This window comes from Ips typographus, linkage group LG4 (assembly GCF_016097725.1).
Source record: "Ips typographus isolate SLU linkage group LG4, UJ_Ityp_2.0, whole genome shotgun sequence".
NCBI lineage: Eukaryota > Metazoa > Arthropoda > Insecta > Coleoptera > Curculionidae > Ips > Ips typographus.
The window spans coordinates 6,267,307-6,288,826 of record NC_138425.1 but is presented as its reverse complement, the minus strand read 5'-3'; the positions used below and the strand labels follow the sequence as shown (position 1 = coordinate 6,288,826).

The window sequence follows — 21,520 nt, the reverse complement described above, 5'->3', positions numbered from 1 at the left end:
TAATATTTTATTTTACTTTAAAGCACCAGGAATTTGCTATTCATTTTCTTCAATACTGCACTGAAGAAATTGAATGATTGTTCGTTTAGTACTTTTTTCATTGTACTTTTAACTTATTGATGGCCAAACACAAGAAAGAAGCAGAGATGGTTCAGTGATAATTAATTTAAGTTTTAGGTGATGCTGCTTTATGCATTATTTCAATATTTAATTGAAAATCAATTAAGGATTCATTATTTTTAGGCTATCGAGTAAAACATAGGACTGATCTCAACCGGGTGGAAAACAATCGGTGGTGGCGAGAAAATGTTAAAAGGGCTGAGGAAAACAAGGGGCGAGGGGGTGATCGCTAACAATAACTCTGCGGGGTTGACAGCAGCGCCAGTAATAAATACGGTCGCACCCGGTGGCTATTTTCCACCCGATTTAGTCCTGATGAGAAAATGAGCATTCCTCCTGCGCACGGGTCCGGGAAAACTCTTGTAAATTCCCCGACGACGCCGCTCTCGAGGTGTCGGATGACGATCGTAAATCAAACGAAACGTTTCGTTCTATAATAAAACGTCAACTCCGTCGCGAATTGTAAATTGAAGTCGGGGACCACTCCCTCTTTTTTTTCTCGCTTTCTTCCCTTATACCAAATCTTTGACCTTTGACGTAGATACTGATTTAAACTAAATACAACCCTGTATAAGTGCCAGTCTGTTGATATAGTTGGTCATATGATCATGCTACCAACAATCCTAAGTATCCCGTCATCAACTGTCAAATTATGTCACATTTGCTCTATACTGACTTTAACCAAAATCATGCAAGTACAGTGTCATTACTGTGTCAGTATTCACTATATGAAGCTTACAATAAAATAAAAACGTTTTTACGAAATTTCGTAGTTTTTCGGATATTTTCGGAAGTAATCGAATTTTTTTAAAATGTTTAAACGGCATAAGATTGATCTCCAAATTGTACAATTTTTCCTTCATTTAACCATCTCTGTATCTCTTATCGTTTTCGAGATCCCTATACTATATATCCCTTTATTAGACACGAATTTGTGGCACCACGATCGTTTGAATGATGTAACTAAATTTCTTGTTCTACCCTGTATAAACTTTACTGCCAATAAAAGTTTAAAAAAAAGCAGATTGGTACACCCTGTCACTTTTACATTGTAACTCCTTAGGGAGGATCTTAAGGACAAAAACCCCTTAATACAATCTTGTAGAGGATAAAATTTCCTACAACTCTCTCTCAGTTGAAATGGAAATAGTTTAAAAAAATGTGACCGGTTTAAATGGCAAAATATTATTTGAAGGGTCACGTGACCGTTTTTCAGTTTAATCTGATATTTTTCAAGTCACGTGGCTCTTTACAGTGGAAAAGCTCACGTGACATATTTTCAATCATCAAATTTATTTTTCAACGTCTCGTTACCCTTTTTTAAAAGTCCAGATGTCAATGTCAAAATAATATTTGAACGGTCACGTGACCGTTTCTAAGTTTATAGTGATGCTTTTAAAAGTCACGTGACTCCATTTAAGGTGAAAACGGTGACGTATCAATCAATCATCAAATTTATTTTTAAAGCTTTCAGTTTAAACTGATATTTTTAAAGAAGCGTGACTTTCTCTATAATACAAATGGTCACGTGACGATTTTCAATGTTTCAATCATCATATTTATTTTTTGTTTCAACGGAGACCTGTCTCAGTATTCTGGTGCAGATGTAACATAATTTGACAGTTGGTCATAGCTATCAATCAAACTTTATGATGAAGTCGTCATGTGACATATGAGGAGAAATCCGGTAGACTGGAACAGGTCACTTATAAGGCATTTTGCTATCTTCGTCTAGAGAGTTCTCTTTTGTTGTCATCGATTTCCCATAGAGAATTCTTAAATTTTTTTACCTCTATAAAAATGTTGCAAAATAACATACAGGACGTTGTATAATAAAAAAAACAAAGTAATGTTTTTCAGGGTTTCATGAGATGTCCTATGAGGATATCTAAACTCTTTACTTTTAAGACTTTTTTACTAAATATCTAGCTAGATCAATCGCTAAAATGTCGTATTTCAATATGACTTTTGTAGTGTTTGATTGGTTAATAACAGACGCTGTTTTTAACCAATCACAAACCACCTACAGTGTGTTTTCTGAATTTTACGGTTGCTAAGTTGCATAAGTTGACATATGAATAATAATAGTAACTTATACAGAAACTCTCTATTTTTTACTAGATTTTGATAGGTATTATCGGTTCTACTTGGAATTGAATAGAGTTTAATTACAGTTTCAGACAACGTTTGTACATACTACGCCGAACACCTGTTTAACGGATTTGAGGATATTATACCCATGTTTGTGCTTAAATTAATAATTGAAATACGGCTTTATTGTCATTTAACTGCTTGCTTGATTCGATACCAACGATTATAAATCGCATACACATGTCTGTAGTACCCGTTAGAACTGCCCCTCAAATTACAATTCCTATTTCTGTTCTGCATTTTACCATTTTACCACACAGACAGTGCAATGAATGATTATTAGAGGAAAAAACTCATATTAAACCTAATACTTAATTTTGCCGAGGGTGGTACTAAATTACAGGAACCCGAAAACAAACCCCTCCCCTTAGTGTATATCGAGTTAATATGCCGACATTCTCCACACCAATTAACTTAAAATTACAACAGGGACGAAAAAATGCCATCACCGTTGACCGCAATATGCCTATTTCGGATCGAAACGGTGTTTTACGACCTTTTTTTGTCGTCGACACCGAAAAAGCGGTACCATTGACTTTGGAACAAGATTATGCTAAGCGATTGATTCGCTCGGCTAAAGCGCATTAGCAGCGACATCAGAATGTGACTGTAGGTCGGTAGCTGTAACGATTACAAGGCACAGTCTAATCGGGGACCGTACCGAAACCATCTAAGAGGATTCCAGTTCAGAGCAGTACTATTTTAACATTTCCGACCTTTTGCAAAACAACTCCCTACCTCGTTCGTTGGGATATTAGTCGGGCTGGAAACTGGTTAAATCCCTGGTTGAAAATAAATAGTACCGACAGTCACGGTTCCGACATAAATTGAATTACGTTAATCAGATCGAAACGATCGGATCGAGCTGGCTGGATCCGGCGCTGCGCAAAGTGGTAACAGGTAATTTTTAAAGTTCAAAAGAGCCGCCATCGCCGGAGGCGACGGTTCACACTAATTGGAGAGTCCGAGATCGGTCAAAGAAGCCGAAGGAAGAAAATATTGAGTGTTTCTTGGCTAATTGAGTGACCAACAACTTATTTTATATAACATGCAGCGGTACCGTGTAGCTTGAACGGTACGACATGCGTGTTTTCGAAATTCCACAATCCGGGTGGTTTAAAAGCGTTTACGAAACAGTTGGCTTTATTGGCAAATTGATCAGTTCTTTTTTTGTTTGTCAGCTTAAAAGGCCTGCGAGAGTGACTGAAATTGTCTGATGATGGGTGGCAATGGTTCGAAACAGGTGTTTGATTTGAATTCCACAAAGTTTTAAATACTACCTGTTAGTGCTGTTACCAGAACATTATTACTAATTTATCTAGATAGAACACTAATCAACTGTTTTCAGATTTTTGAGTGCCAAAAAGAAGAAAGAGAAAAGACAATAATACAAAATAAAACCAACAGAAAAGGCCACGCAATAAAAAAAAAGGAGTTTTAAGCTCCTAGCTTCAGCAGAATTTTTATAACTCTTTCCGTTTTTAAGATACAGGGGAGAATTAAAAAATTTAATTTTTGAGACACTAATTTCTGAGAGGAATTTATTTTTTCCAGAATGTTAACAAGAATTCTTGGGCTAACCAGGCTTGGTGTAAACTTTCTATAAATGTATAATTGTATACAATCATTTCTATTAAGAAACAGAATTTAAAATAAAATAATTTTTATTTTCTTCACTTTTTTCCTGAAGTTTCTTAGATAATACATTTGACTACTTGTGATTTGTTCAGTAAACCGACTAAACTGGTAAATTCGGCATTAAAATCAAAAGAAATTTTCGAAAATTGTAAATTCTTACCTTATACCTCCTTGTAAAAATAATTATATACAAATATATAATTTTGGAAAGCTCATACTAATTCAAGTAAAAATAAAGTATGATAATCAGGGTGCTTTATTTAAAACACAAAACACGCTTGAGAAAAAACTTAGTGCGTCCCTGGATTGTAAATTTTATTTTATAGATGCCTTTTAAAACTGTTTTCTTAACAACAAAAAAGATTATAAAAATTCTACTAGCGCCATGTTGTATTTTACCAAAAAGTAACACACTGTCCCAAAAACTGCAACCCTGTTTTTTTGAAAATAAGAAAGACATATCAAGAGCACAAAGTCATTTTGTCGATTTTTAAATAATTAATAGAAAATATATTTGACATTCCCAAAATTAAAATAAAGAAACATTGCTAATATCCTAATTTTTAAACATAGTAAGTTAAATTTTTTCAAATGAAGGTTCAATTTTTAAAATTTACATTTGTCTTCATGATAATAAAAGAATTTATACGACAAAGCAAAATTCAACTTTAAGAAATTTAATTTTAACATTTAAAAATACTGAGCTTAAAAACTTGAAGGTTTTGAGAAAATTATAGAACGCTTAAAATTCAATTAAATAGAAAAAGTACTTATTATCAACTTCCAAAAATTTAAAAATTAAATTTGAAAATGCTTGAATGTCAGAAATCAACGTTGAATTTTAATGCAGATATTTTGATAAATTTGAGTCAAAATAAGAGTCTTTTTACATTAAAAAAAGCAATTCGTAAACAAACTTGAATTCTCTACTTTTGAAAATTCAAATTATTTAATTAACAGATAAACACATTGTTTTGTTTTTTTAACTAACTATTCTAAAAACATTCTTCCTACCATGTGCACAAAAAACAACAAAAAAAATCCATTTAGAAGTTATTCACAATTTAATTCTCAGATTACTAAATCGAAATATTGACTTAAACCATTAAATTTTGCAACTGGAATTGAACAAAGCTAAATACATGCCAGTGGTGTAAAAACCAAATTGTATTTTCAAAGCCTAATTATTGTCGACTAATTTGTAATACCCCTTTCATGTTTCGGTGCCATTAGTGTCGGAAAATTCCCCGCACTCATGCCACTAGCAAGAATTAATATTGAGCAACCCATACAGAAAATTAGGCTTAATAAATGCGTAATGGCGGCAAATGGGTTATGAGCATTGGAATGTTTTTGGTATGAGTTCTTAATTAAAATATCGGTATTTGTTAGGCATCATTACCATATGTGTATCATGTGGTTCTACTGAAAACCTGGGTGTTTCTAGAGGGACTGAATCGAAATAGTCACAAAAGAATACGCTTTTGGCGAGTTAAATGCGCAATTAAAAAGCTGTATATTTCCTGTCTGTCAAGATGAACGCAGGCCGACAAAGAACCTTAAAGTGTTTGGTAATGTCAATAATTAATGGCTCGGTTTTGAGCTGTGCTCATAAAACCTTAAGGGTGGCTGCACCACAGTTGATTAACCACATCTCCAAATCAAATTCAATGCAGACATCCTTAAGCTACGTCACTGATACAATTTTCATTGTGCGACTTTTTTAGCCTCCACCCTGAATGCAGATAAAGTAACGACATAAAATTGCTGATATAAAAAGCACATTGGGCAGCTCATTATGCGGTACTATAATAAAAAAATTAATAAATTCATATTTTAAGGCTTTCCATTAATGCTGAGTTATAGCGGGTAATATTCTAGCCGGTTCTCTCCTTAATAGGAAACCTATTTTATAGCTAATTACCTAAATGTATTTTTTACATCAGATTTTTTAATAGGTCTGATTTCAATTAATTACGTCTTCTTTAATATGTGTTGTATTAAAAAATGAGATTTTCAACCTTTAAAATGACTAAGAATTTACAATTTTATCACTTAACTTAATCTAATTAATTAAGTTCAAAAACTTGTATAAAAACACCTCATTGCCAATACATTTACTTTTTAAGTATTAGTTATTGATTATTAGGTAACTAGGAAAATTATTCTTTTTTTCCTTTAAATATGATAAAATCTTGAAAATTAATTGTAATTTGTTCACATTTCGCTTGGTAGTTCAATAATAGTCGCAAAACGGTACCAAGTTTAACTATTACTATATACAAATTTAGGATGACGTCAAAGTGGAAAAAATGTTTATAAATAAAACCCTGAAGTGAAAAATTCTACTTTTTACGATTAAACTGCCATAGATCTCTCTAGTCATTTTGGAAATGTTAGAGGCCTTAAAATACCAAAAAACTACCGGAGGGTTGTACTTCCAAAACTGTTTTAAAATTGTCGTACACTTCTAGAATTATTTTGAAATTGCCAGAAGAGTCTAAATGCAACTAAACATATCCCAAAAATTACCAGATCTTCTACAAGGATCTTAATCTTTCCAAGTTTTTATAATTGCCAGAGACCTGAAAACATGTATTATTAAAATCATCTTAAGATTGCTCACAGACCTTCAATATGAAGCTTTTACAGCTATTACCTTAAAGCTTGCAAAAGTTTGTTTGACATTGCTAAAGGGTTCAAAGATTTTTTAAAATTTACTTAATTCTCTACAATTAATTTGGCAATACCAGAGGCATTTAAATACTACTGAAAATCTCTCAAAAATTGCGAAAGGCCTCTGAAAGTGTCCTACGCCTTTCAAGAATATTTTAAAATTGCCAGAGGCCTCTAAACCCTTCTGAAAATCTTTCAAAAATCGTCAAAGTCCTCTACAAGTATTCTAAACCTTCAGAGTCCCCTAGAATCATTCTAAAAATGCCAAGAGCCTATAGAAACTACTGAAAACCTCTCAAAAGTTGCCAGAGGTGTATAAAATCATTTTGTTAATGTAAAAGCAAAATCTTTTAAACACTGAATTTGACAGTAAAACTAATTTAAGACGAACTGACATTGTCAATCAATTAATTCTGCTAACTAGGTTTGAGTTTGATTGCGACTTACCTATAACGTTCATAAGCCTGATTTAATAAAAACAAATTTCTTTGCAACATTTTTTAATGTAACTAAATTAGACATTGAATTTCAAACTGATGCAAGTAGAGTTGCCATAGTGCACAAATTGAAATTGTCTCTCAGTCAATGAATTGGAGTGTAACGTATCTGGGCACGAAATTGTTGCGAATTAGATTATTATAATGAAAGTAATTAGGGTACAATTTATGTGTCATGTCATTATCGACCGATTTTCACCATAAATTAACGAAATTATTGTCTTTAAAATTTATTATATTTTACGATCAAGAACCCAGAGAAAAAGATGTTTAAAACAAAAAAGACATCGAATTAGTGGCTCACTTTGCCAGCAGCATTTTAAGTGATAAAGCACGTAAGTACTTAAAATAATAATAATTATTATTAACAGAAATAAACAACCTTGTTATCTTTTTAAATGTTTCTAGGCATTTAAATTTGCACTGCCAACACTTTTTTCTTGACTGCATACTAATCGTTTCATTAATTCATGTCAAGCATAACGGTGGTACCTAAAATACAACAATTTAATCAAAAAACCCTTCAGAATGCTGAAAATAATTGATATATCATTGACCAAAGGGCGTAGACAACAGCTGTCTGAAAATTAAAAAAACATAATACAAACCGCAGTCACCATAGGTGGCGGTGAAGGTAATTTCCACCACCCGAAACTGACTATTAACGTTTCAAAAGAGGAAATTTATATATTTATTATAAAGGGTGTGGGGTCTTTATTATCAAAAAGAAAGAAAACAATTATCGTTTCCTGTGCGGTAAACCCCCGGCCTAATATTCGCCTGTCTTTGGATTGACTTCTCTATTAACGAAAAATGCGATGGCGGATAGCGTGAGAGTTTTTCGGAGTCCCTAAAGGGCTTCTGCGGTCTAGAAGGTATTGTTTTTTTTTAACTTCGAAAAATGCACCGTTTTAAACGTTACCAACACCGACAATGGCTACTTTCGTTTCCTTTACGGCCCATGGGCAATAATTACCAAGGCGAGTTCACACTTTTCTAGTTACCTGTTTCACAGTTTTGCTGCCTTTTTACGATCTATTGTTGTTGCGTCAACGACGGTTTATGGAGCTTTGTTGCGCTATTTTTACGTTTTTTTACGACCCAAATTACAATGTAACTTCCATTACTTATCTCCTACTTAAGTGAAACATTATACTATTCTAATAAGTTCACTTGGCTTCTGCTATAAAACGTAGTTTTATGTTTCCGTTTTTTTTTATACTGGCTTTCTATGCCAGACATTAACATGCAGGAAAAGTAGGAAAAAGTCGTAAAATAACGAGTTGTACAAACAGAGAGAAAAAAAAACAGACTAAAGCTGTCGTCACCCACACCACAGCACATATCGTAAACGTTTAGGGGATAATGAAATCGCTGAGCTGTGAAAGTGGATTTTAGTTATTTGACGCAACAAAATGGCCCTTTTAACAAAAGAAGATCGTTTTCCGGTAGTAATTGGCGATTTAGACATATTGCTTCGCGTGCCTTCGACTTAATATCTGGAAGAAAAGGCCGTATAAGCTTAGGTTGGTGTTGAATTTTGAACAAAACAGCTTTAAATTCAAACCATAAAAAATCGGAAACATTGGATTGATTTATTTAGCGTACATTGAGAGAAAATATTATTTTTAATTTTATGACGCTTAACAATTGGTTGTTAGTGTAACTGAAACTAAATTATAAATACATATTGATGGTTTCTGAATCTTAAGCTACGAAAAGTGTAGTGTTTTTTCAATGTGTTTTTTTGTATCATATTAGTTTTTGTATACTTTTTGAAGGCAGAATCTGAAAATACATACATGAATAATGAATTAATAATTGTGATCTCTCCCAAAGGAAACACATTATAACACATTTATTTCTATGTATGCTGTAGAATAACAAAAAGTAGCAATGAAATAGTGGTACTTGAAGAAGAAAGAATATTTCCGTATTAATTATTATATTTTGGTATATATTCGATACTTTTAATAATTGACACATGGACACGACACCTATAAAATTACAAATTAATCTTAGGAAATTGAAAAAATTTGAAAATGGCAAAACAGTAAGAATAACAAATTAAAATTTGAGAATTGATTTTAGGTGGCTGTAAGAATCGATTTTCCAATTTGCAAAAATTGAGATAATTCTAAAAATTCCAATAAATCAAACTTGCATGGTAAAAACACACTTTCTCCAAACTTAAAAGCAGAGTAGAATTGACATTTTTTATAATTTTATACTAGCCAATCAATAATGTCAATTTAAATAATAATTTGAAAAACGATCACAGATTTGTTCGAATTCTAACCTAAAATTTAAACCATCAAACAAGTGTTGAACATCATTTGCATCAGGACAAATAGTCCTTTCAGAATCAGAATGCTAAAAAAATAGGATCGTATTAAAAAAAATAAGTTAATGATGGTTACTAAAAAACAGAAACGTCTGACTATAAATGTATGAATTATCTCATCAACAATACAAACCCAATTTTTGCTATTTCCGCTAAATTGAAAGAAGTTGCAGAGTTAAGGTAATGTTTCGTAAGGTCTGTTCGTAGAGGCAATTTCAAACTGGTTTCCAACTGAAAATCGGAAATTGCTGGCTTTTATTGGTTGAATGCTCACGTGACATTGACATTTTAAGGGTAATGTCCAAAAGCTGGACATATTCCTCTGATTATTAGTTGGCTGCGAACAGACCTATTGTAGTGTTTCAATAGTTTGTTTACGTGTAAGTTTATGACAGTTTTGTTACGTTTGACAGGACATTTGGGCTGTCACACACGTCACTCTGTCAAAAAGGTATCGAAACTAAATTATAGGTATATATTTTAACAGCGGTCAAAGTCATTTCCGTGAAACCCCACCATCGACAGCAAAAGCAAAACAGTTGAAACTAGCCTAAATTTAAGTTGTGACAGGTTTTTTGTAAATTTAAGTTGTTTTAGTAAGGTTTTTGACGTTTGGCCTGTCACACACGTCAAACTGTCAAAAAAAGAGGTTATTTTGACAGCTCTTAGTGTCTATCAAACTACACTAATGCCAGCAGGATCAAATCTGTTAAACTATCTTAAATGCATTTTTTACAAATTATAACCTTTTCAACCACTAAATTAAACCAGAGAAAAAAACTGTATTTGAAAATGTAAAAATACAATACAGCACTCATACGAAAAATGAATGTTGATACTAGTAACCAAAAACGTCGGATATCAAATATGATATAGTCATGTTTTAGAGGAAGAAAAATTGCAATTAACGAGTAAAATAATACAAAAAGAAAATAAAAACTATTAAAAATTTATTTTTTTTCGGAAATCTCCGGAAAAAATAAGAATTTTTGCAATATTTAAGATAGATGCTTTAGCCAACTCAGTATTTCTAACCGTTTTCGAGATTCCTATTCCTACACACGAATTTATGGCACCCTGAATACAGTAAATATAAATGCATCAACTAAAGTATACTTCATAGAAGCATATGTCTTTTACTTAAAACTTTACAACTTAGATGAAATAATGAAGCAAAAAAGGAATCCAAAGGGATGCAAGAGATCAAGAAAACATAAATTAAACACGACAAACCAAAAACTTAAATTTAAACTAAGGTGAATGGTTTGTTTATTTACCAGTTTGTAACGATCTAAAGAAGACTTTTAGAAAAAAATAACCGTACAACACTTAATTAAGTTTTTTTTGTTGCACGCAATTACCGCACGAAATAACACTATTATTATAAGCAAATGACGGTTTCTTGTTGCGTCAAAAAATTAGAGGTTTGAGCTGGCAAATCGACCACAAAACTTTGGTCCAACAAAATTCTGCGGTTTGTATGAAAGTGTCTCGTTATGACTTAATAAAACCTTATGCCGGTTCGTGCTTAGAACTTTTACAAATTCGTTGCTATAGATAATTTTGGTTTTCGTGATCGGTTTTTTTGTCGCTCCCCATTTTTTGCGGTTCAATATGTCGGTCGTTATAATTAGTTGGGATCGACGCTTCCTGCTATAGAAGCTGGAATTCTGTCGATAGTTGTTATATTTGATGATTATCGATAGTAGAATTTTGAAAGTAATTACGTTATCTTAAAACATACATAATAATAATAATAATCGAGAAGTTTCAGGTCTATAATAGTTTCTAAATACTTACAGTTAGAAAATCGTGGTAGTTTTTAAAAAAACTCTTTTTTCATCTGATAGCTTGTCACATGGTTGCAAGCCTTAGGCCTACTTCCTATGGAAAGCCATAAAATCTAAACGGTTTGTATATACGGGAAAGCAATTAGCAATCACGAGAACAAAGTACTAAACAGCTAATCATTAAATGATAACGCAAAATCATTCTTTCGGTTCAGACCGAGAAGCTCGACGTAATGCGCCGCTTTGCTCTCTGGTAGTACCGGGCAGGTGTGACTAATATGCCGCCTTTGTGGTACCATGCCGGCAGTCGGCCAGCTTAACGAACCACCCTGGGTACCATGTTCTGGTAGACAAACACTCGATTTGGTCCATCGCAAGCCCCGCGCTTGTCCTCACCTACAGCAGAGACTTTGACTTAAGCCTTACGTAGCTTGTTCTTTGGGTTTGGTTATTAATTTTTTTCGAAAGGAATTCGGTGAATTTTTGATTGTTGTTTTGTTACCTTGTTGTTGTTATGCCGCCGCCGTTAATAATTGAGTCCCATCGCAAAACGTTGAAAAAAAACACCTCCTCAACGGCTAAAACGTCTTATTTCTCCTACTTAATTATGGGATTTTTTGAAGGACGATTGACTTCTATGCTTCGTTTACTCCTTATGTCGTCATTACAATGTTAATAACTCGCTGGGCGATTATTTACGAGGCTTCATTTAATATATCGGGGAGAGTATAGAAAATCATGGTAGACTTTATTGGATAAATTCCTGAAAGCCAACCGCCCCTATAATCATTAATACGTATTAGACTTAACGTATTGTCGTGCATTGCACTCCCCTTTTAAGTCGAAACAACCATTACACAAATTATTAGAGGCGATTCGTGCCACATTGTCAACAGTGATTTTTATTACTTTAACATCTCAGTTATTTAGGCAATTTTAATCAATGTTGTTTCCTATTATTTTTACAGTCATTTTATTCATTAAAGGAATAAACACAACAAGTTCACATGTACAGTAATCATAAACTACGAAGAGTGTTGCAATTTGTATTTTTGGACATTACATTAACTAATATAACAAACTAGAGGGCGTTCTTGGTTATATTATCGCAACCAGGATCTTCGACTTGTGGCAATAAAAAAACATCCATTTTAAGTCGGTCCCACACTGATCTAACATTATGATAACCCACTGTTTATGGTAAGACATAAAATAGTTCCGTTTTGAGGTCGGCCATTTTTGCAGGGCAATACATCATCCGTACCGGTCTTAAATCGCCTTTGATCGAGACAAACGCTGCATTAGATCGTGCACGATTCTGTTTTAAATCACCATGTAATTGGACTTGTTGCTGTACACTTGAGTAAAATACTCATCTTCGACCATCCATCTTACCGCTTGACTTTAGCAGTAAAGCAATTTTTCCTCATGCCAATGTTGTAAAATAAACACAAGCCACAAATCTATCAAGAGTGGAATATAATCGGAATCGGAACCGAACCAAAATAAACATGTTAGGAACATGCCAAGTCCTATCAAGTTGCAGGCTGCCAGCGCCCCTTAATGGCCTGTTGACAGTTCAATGCACACGAATTCACACAAAACCGAAGACTGACGAGGTGGCGCTTCTGTCGTTTTCTTAAGCCTCATGGGAAATTTTTCTGGAAGGTGTTGATTAGTGTTTATGGATTAACATACGTTGTTTGTTGTTATAAAATTACTTGGCTAATGCTGTTAAAAATTGATGCTCGAAAAAATGCTAAAAATTAAGCCAGAAAACTGATTTTATGGTATGTTTGGATGATCCAAAGTGCTAAACCATATTTGAATTGTTTGCCTTTCTGTGAATGTTCTGTATATTAGAATTTCTTAAATTTTAACAAATGTGTGGACTGTGCAAATTTGTTAGTTTAGACTCATACTCACGTAATAAAATTTTACTTAGTTCTTTGAAAAATAACATATTTTCTTCTGTTTGCATGTCTGGTGGTGTTGCAGATAATAAATTTCCTGTTGTTATGACAGGCACGTGTGGACAGTTTACATCATTTTCAGTCCGGAATCAAAGAACTTTATCGACTCTGATCGCTTTAGAAAAAAATCATCAAGACAAGAAGCAGAAACGTATGTTGGTTTAAACACCGCTGTCAACCCGAGTCTGTAAAATAATTTATTAAATCTCAGCGACAGGCTGTTAAAAATAACATTCAGTTCAACGCGGCCCCTTTTCTAATACGCTTAACATCAGATTAGTGCGGATGAGCCCAGACTTCGGGGCCTTTCAAAAGGTACCCCAAAAAGCAATAATCGGAGTTTAATAGTGCAACTCCGGATAAAAATCCATTTTAATTCAATTAAAACAAGACTTGTGTTGTCTGTAATTGGCAGGTGTGCCAGCGCTATCTCGCGCCCATAACCCAAAAATTAAAACGCCATTTTCAGTCCCTTTAATTCGTATCCGAGCCGACGTCAATAATTATTATTACCTGAGTTGCATTCGTACAATGTGGAATTATATCCTTGTACATATTGACTTTTTTGTATATAACTGCGGATCGGATTTTAAAAGGGCTAAAGGACTTGGAGATGCTCTTTGACACTTGCTCCACCCATAGCAAATGCTGATTGCGTGGGAAGGTTTTTATCTATAAATGTAATCTGCATCACTAACAGAAAAATGTGCAACATGTAGTTAAAACGTCATGAGCGAATTTTAATATCACTTTCATTAGATAACAATTTTTTCACGTGTTGGGTTAATTTTTTCCATGAGACAATAACTATTTTCCATTTGCTCACTCATTTCTTTAAAAACTAAGTAACCTAAACTACCTAGACTCTATTATTTTTGTTCTACTATTAAATAACTTTGTTTAAACTAAGGTACTAAAACATCGCAAATTTCAAAAGTTCACATCCAATCATTTCCACCGGTTTTAGAAGCATCTGCCAATACTGAAACTTGAAAATAAATTTGAAATTAATCAAATTAATTTTAAGATAATTCTAGAAGTTTACAGTATTTTTAAACATAGTTTAGAGTTTTTAGAGCCTTTTAAAAGAAACTTTTGACAATATTAGAACATTCTTGGAAGCTCTAAGACACCCTTAAAGCTCTGCCAGTTTTAAAATTAGGGTTTTGGAAGATCTAAAACGTTTTTAGCGCGGTCTCTGACATTTCCGTAAATTCTAGAAGCAACTGTCAAAAGATGTTTGAATGGTTTGAAGAGACTTGAAGAAGAATGAAGTTTGTAGAGGCTTCTGGCACTTTTAAAGTGATTCTAGGGGCTTCTGGCAATTTTAGAATATTCTTGGAAGGTTTAAGACACTTGTAGGTTTCTCTGACATTTTTTGGGAGAGTGTTAGTAGCATTTAAAAACCTTTGGAATTTCCATAGTAGTTCTAGGAAATTCTGGCATTTGTGAAAAATTCTTTAAGAGTTTAAGACACTTGTAGAATTTTCTGGTGGTTTTTGGAACAGTTTCAGTGGTATTTAAAGGTATTTGGCAGTCAGTTTCAATATAATTCTAGGAAATTCTGGCATTTGTGGAAAATTCCTGGAAAGACATTTGTAAACATCTCTGCATTTTTTAAGAGAGTTTCAGTAGTATTAAAATTTTTTGGGTTCCAAAATAATTCTAGAAAACTTTGTAATTTTTGGAAAATCTTGGTAAGTGCAAAGCACTTGTAAAATTCTAAGGCAGTTTCTGTACCAATTAAAATAATTGGCATTTCTAGAATAGTTTTAGCAAATTCTGGCATTTGTGGAATATTCCCGGAAAGTTTAAGACAGTTCCAGTAATTTTAAATTTAATTTCTGGATATGAAAAAGTTTTTGAAGCCTTCTGCTATTTCTATAGTAAAGCTATAGATGTTATAGTTATAGTTAGACTATGACGTCATCTTAATTTTGTTCTCTTGAACAAATCTGTACGAATATTTGTAAATCTATATTAAGTTCCAAGCATTAATTAAACACTAAAAACAATTCAAAATTAACTTTTATTAAAAACACAACCCTAAAACCAACATTATCAGATATCTGTCCGAAATTAAAAAAGCATTTTATCTGATTATTAATATTTGTTTCAGACGGTCAGAACCACCTCAACCTCTTCAATTCGCGCCAGCAACCGAAGAAAAAACGAAAATCCCGCACTGCCTTCACCAACCATCAAATCTTCGAGTTGGAAAAACGATTCCTCTACCAGAAATACCTCAGTCCGGCAGACAGGGACGAAATCGCCCAAAGTCTAGGTCTGACCAACGCCCAGGTGATCACGTGGTTCCAAAACAGACGAGCCAAACTGAAACGGGACATGGAGGAGCTGAAGAAAGACGTAGAAACCACGAAGATGATATCAGCTCACCGCAGTTTCTTGGAGAACGTCCAGGACCTGGGGATATTGAAGAAGAAGGCGGTGATACACAACGAGGATGATTGTCCTAAGAATCTGGTGATGAGCGAGAAATAGTTGTGGTTGATTCGGGGTGTGCATTTTGACAGGATTAGGAGAATTTAATCAATGTTTGACGTTATGAAGATATTGTACGTACTATTGTAGGTAGTTAAATTATTGTCTGGAGAACTATAACAGAAAGAGACTTGTATACAAACTTATATTATACATGTAAATATTTTTTTATTTATACCTTTTGTAAATACTTAATATGTCAATGCACAAGTTTTGACTCTCACTGCAAAAAGTTCCTTTTGTACAGTTTAAAACTGAAAGAGTTTATATTTAGTACAGATAGAGTGTTTTAAAAACATTCAACTAAAATATTTCAATTAAAAATAAATTAATTTACTTGGTGTTCTTCAAATGTAGTATTGTGCTTACTTTTAATGATAAATAAACAAAACGTGGACAGAACCGAACGTTTTGTATGTTTTGTACTGACATGAAATTTCCTGTACTTAAATGTAAATATTGCTGTATATACTTTGTGAATATAATTAGTTTTAAATTAATTTTTGTAACATATTTATTGAGCTGTACCAGTTTCGTCTTTCGTCACAACGATGGGCTATTTGCAATAAAAGTTGTAAACTCTTTTAAATGTCTATATGCTTCTGTGTCTATGTAAATATTAAAACTTACATTAAAAAATTACTACAATTTGTTTGATTTTTCCTATTCCTGTTGCAAGTACGTGTCTGCAACGTTTTAGAAATCAAAAACATCCATAAACTCGTTTGTGCCCAGGCAATAAACGTCCGTCTATCGGCATTTAAATCATCGCGTCTCATATGATATACACGATGCCAACTGAATTAGTTCATATCTCAAGTAATCAAAAAGATAATTTAAGTGACAAGCGGAAATAACGTTCGGAGGCGACGTTAAACATGTGTAACAGTGTCTTTTTATGTTGCAGGAGATCAGACGAGTTTGGATTATATACCTAGTTTTGAGAAATTCCGGACACTTCTATAGATAGGAACTTTGTAAATTAGATTAGAGTAATTTATTTATTTCTCTAAAAGTTATCATTCAAAAAGTCTAGTTAAGGTCACATAATCGACAAACTAGAGACAAATACAAATTAAATGCCAAATTAGATGCCCTAAAACTTTATGAATCACTGCTCCTGCTAATGCGCCGGTAGACTTGAAAGATTCATGTATCAAAGTTATCAAATCTTGATAATACTACTATAAAACTATCATTTGGTTGGTCTTTCTAATGATAAGATTATTGCTATTATTACTATTCAAAATGTTCTCCGTTTTGAAAAAGATATTTTCAGCACATACTGCAAACTGTCAGTTTGTTGATATACTCCAAATTTGAATGATCAAATTTTATCTTGTTTGAATAAGCTATAAGTCACGTGATCATGATGATTTACCGTAAAAACCCGATATTATTAAATAGAACTCACAGTGAATTCTAGTTTTTTTAAGTTAGATCTGGCTTGACTGATATTATTAGTTGAGTCTAATTTTGTTCTAACAATTTGAATTCTGTCAATAACAAACTACTCGCTGGGAGGAATTGGAGATACTACAATGCTAAAAATTGAAGAAATATCTTATTAGAAACTAACCGGATCAACACAGACCAACCGAACACTTAGGTTGGTGTATCTTCGAATTTTCTTAAATACGTCCTTTAAACTACTCAAAAATACAACTTTGGTAGTTACTAGTTAAATTCTAGTTACTTTTTCAAGTAAGTAGCTGTCTCTGTAGTCTTTTGCATTAGAATTTGGGCGAAATTCAGGTCAGGTTGACAATGCACTGCAGCCTTGAAGCCTATTGTTCCCCCCTTTAGTCTCATCACAGTTTCAATGCCTTAATGAAGGCCAGAAGCTGAATCGGTTTTAGAGCAGAAATCTCCCCATCATTGATGATGCTGCTACCCAACAAGTTGGCCCTTTTATTTGAGACTGCATCACAGTCACAAAGTATTCAGGAGTCTCACAGAATTTGCATTCTTCGTGTTTTTCTTTCTCTTTTCTTTTCCTTTTAAGCAACAGTGTGCTGAGAGGAAACTTCTTTTCCGGTGGTAACCTTCAGGAAGTTTTTTAGAGTGCGCCCGTCCAGAGAGTTGCTCCCAGAGCTTGGCTCTTTCGTGTTCATCAGAATGGTTCTGGTCCTGTAAGGGGAGTCCCTGTCCTTTTCTAGCCAGAATACAGGTTTTCTCATTTCTCTTAATCCCTCTCTGTCCTGGAACCCAGAGCAAGGTGACTTGGAAAGCTACAATTAAAGTAAATAAAGTTAGGGGAGTAGCTTGAATATAGACAAATAGCCTAAATATAAACGTAATAAAAAATACATATAATATAAAAAGCTAAGGCTACATAGATTATTTTAATTTTTTTGGGTGACAAATGCAAGTCTTAAACACACGACTAACCAGTTGTACTACAACTACTTTTGTTGTTTTACTTTGCATATTATTTGTCCATCTTTTTCAACTTTCAACTTTTCATTGAGATTACAAAGACAGACTACCCAGATACTTTAACGCAATAAGACATATAATTACTATAAATAGATATAATTTACACAACTATTAAGATAATTAGCTTGATGGTTATACGAACAGGGAGACCCAGGATGTGGTAAAATCTGCAAATTGAGAGAATGACCAGCAAAATAGTTATGGCCTGTATTTGCAGCAAGAAAATTAAAAAGTAACTAAAGTAATCCAACTAGTAGCTTCAGTTACTTTGAACTTAACTTAACTTTTTTCAGAATATCCAAATTGTAGCATAAATCAGAAAATATTAATATTGTCACGTTTAAATTGTAAAGCTCTTTTCGTCCAACAAGTTAAACGAGACGTACGTTTATTACTTTAATAAACGCCTTGACCGAAATCTTGTTTCAGAGGTAGAATCAAACCACTTGGTAGAAAAATATAATTTAATAACTAAATGACAGTTAAAACTAATTGACAAAATGGTTGGTTTATCAACTTAGTGAATCGGAATAAAACCTTCAACATAATTCCCAAAAGTAGCACTTTAAACAATACCTTTTACATGCACAAAATATTACAATAACAAATACATACTTACATATTTGTTAAACAATTATAATGTCAAGTGAAATAAATTTGATTTATTTCCTTCGTGACAATATAACTGGTAGCTGTAGCTACTTTCGAGTTGGTTGTTTTGTGTTGATTGTTGAAAAATGTTGATGGTTTTTTTTTCACTATTATCCAGAAGGTATTGATGATGGTATCAGTAAAATCTAGTTCTGACTAGGTAAAACTACCTCCGGAAATATACATTTTATTTGGAGTCCATATAAAAACAAAACGACTTAAACACAATACATTATAAGAACATTAATCTAACCTCTAAACCTTATGGTGGCCAAATGTTCGATTCGCCCCGAGTGAATCGTCCTGGGTTATAATAGGGCGTCCAATCAGCGCCAATCTATTAATAAAAGCCATTCCGACAATTAAGCATTATAAAGGAGATTTAATGGTTCTTTTGACGGCAAAAGAAAGAAGCCATAATTCAGTGCGAAACTTCTTTTTGGGGCCGCGGTATATACATGGGAGCGACGGCCCGTGTAAATGCCAATAACATCCCTAAATTGCCGCCTCCGGCCTCTTCTATGTCGAAACCATATTGCTTTTTAAATCATTTTTTGATTCCCTTTTAATTATTAGTCGATTATTTAGGTATAAAAATCATCAAAAAGCTGTATAATGTATATTACTCTTCTTACTTTTTAATAAGTTTTTTCTGAAGAACAATATTAGAATATTCCTAGAGAGGTCAAAATGTGAACCAATTAACAAAAAATAGTAGATTTGATATTTGGCAACGTTGTTTGTAATTAATTTGTGAGTGCAAGGGAGAATAACAAAACGGACAATGAATAACACGGATTTATTGACATTGACATTAAGAAAAGTGACATAACTAACATAAGCAATCATAACCACAGTTATTGTGTTTGTGGTACTGTAAGTGCTGTTTTTCATTCGGAGTGTTTAAATACAATTCTTTTTTTGCATGAATGTCATTTTTGAATTCTAATTTTCTCAGTTATTATAACTGTGAATAAAAATTGGAAAAACTTTTTTCTGATTTAGTTTAGTGAAATGATTTAAGTTGATACCTAATCCAAAAACAGAAAATCCTCCCACAATCAAAAGCGGAATGAAAGAAGGAGGAATTTCGATTTCGGCCCGAAAGGCCAACGTAAAGGAGGTGTTTGCGGCCGGCCGGAAATTAAAGAGCGGTCCGGTCGGTAATTTGAAATGAGCCGACGCTCATTTGTCTAGTTATATCGTTATCCGCGCTAATGACGGCCTTCTATATCTAATTGCGGCGCGTCGGCCGGGAAATCGGACCACCCTCGATAATGACGTCTCGGAGTGACGTAAGAGATTTTCTTCGGGGTATTTAATGTATGCAGATTCGTAATGGATTCGACTGGAGATTCGCAAGTCCGATAGGAAGACGAAGAAGAGATTGAAATGAAAATTGAGGTTAATTACCTTAATCAATTACGCATGATCCGAACAATACCGTCATAAACCCGATCGGCTTTTTAAGAACACCGATTGGCGGTACGGAAAAGATTTGAGGGACACCTCCAAACTACTCCAATATTAGTTTTCAGTTCTTGATGTCTTGAAACCTTTATTGACCAGTTGGCCTTCATGTAATTATCATATCTAACACAGTCTGGAAAAATCATTTATCAACATACAGGGCACTAAATTTTAACGTACTTGTAGAAAAAGTCAGTCGTTTTTTTGAATGGTACCCAATTAGTGATTTCTAGGAGAGTTCGGTCGCGTCCGCCTGTTATATCGGCATCATCGGCCGAACCAAACAGCGAACAATCCAAAGCGAACCGTAAATTACCTGGCAGTGTTTTGTCACGGGAACAATTGGTCTCACACCTAGTCCGCCTTTGATCTTCGACCGACACATAAATCTAGCCACTTTCCTAATGAAAGGTTGCCGTGACGTCAGCCGAGACCGGACTGGCCCTCTTAATCGACCGCCCGCGTACCCATAAGTGATCCTTGATTTATTGATGTATCGCGATTCTTTCAAGTCCGATCTAGTCATTAATCTTCAATCTTAAAATCGCGCGAAATCGCGGTCATCGATATCCCAATTCTTCACTCCCATCCCCCCCTCAACCCCGCGGTCCGGCGTTTTTAATATTAATTAACCCCTCGCAGGTTTCATTGATCGACGATGATAATACGATTCTGGTATCTGATCGTCAGACCTAAAAGTATAAAAAACTGTTTTTTAGATTAGGGTTTGACTTCAACAAAATTGTAATAATTATTGTTATACCTATTTTTTATAATACAAAGAATCATTACAAAAATTACAACTCAAACAGTAAAGCGCAGGATACACTCAAAGAAAAAGGCCAGGATACAAAATGGGGAACACTTACTTCTTACTTCAATGATGTCTGCTACGCAGATGATGCGGTGCTCATGGCGGATTCTGAAGACGACCTTCAGAGATTACTTCACTCCTTTAATCAATCAGCAAAACAATTAAATATGCTCATTAACACAGACAAAACCAAATGTCTCGTATCACAAAAGAGCCAACAAGATGCAAGCCGGAAAATGGTAGAACACACACACCAGAAAATTGTAGTAAACAAGTAAATCAGTTCAAATACTTAGGAGCTGAGATAACAAGTTATGGAAATCTACAGAATGAAGTCAGAGAACAAACTATGCAGGCGTCTCTAATATCAGGATGCCTAAGAGTCATTGTATGGAAAAACAAATACCTCAACTTCTTCTTCTGCTGCGGGTCCATTAATTGATGTTTGCCACCAC

General features: G+C 33.8%; 1 protein-coding gene across 1 annotated transcript in view; it reads left to right on the top strand.

The window, feature by feature from the left end:
- Nucleotides 1-16,333, top strand: part of LOC145728173 (uncharacterized) — a 31,138-nt gene extending 14,805 nt beyond the window's left edge. Inside the window, exon 2 of the mRNA XM_081978216.1 lies at nucleotides 15,309-16,333. Coding sequence (XP_081834342.1) covers nucleotides 15,309-15,691 — 383 coding nt within the window. The 3' untranslated portion in view covers nucleotides 15,692-16,333. The remainder of the gene's footprint in view (nucleotides 1-15,308) is intronic.
- The last annotated feature ends 5,187 nt before the right edge of the window (nucleotides 16,334-21,520 follow it).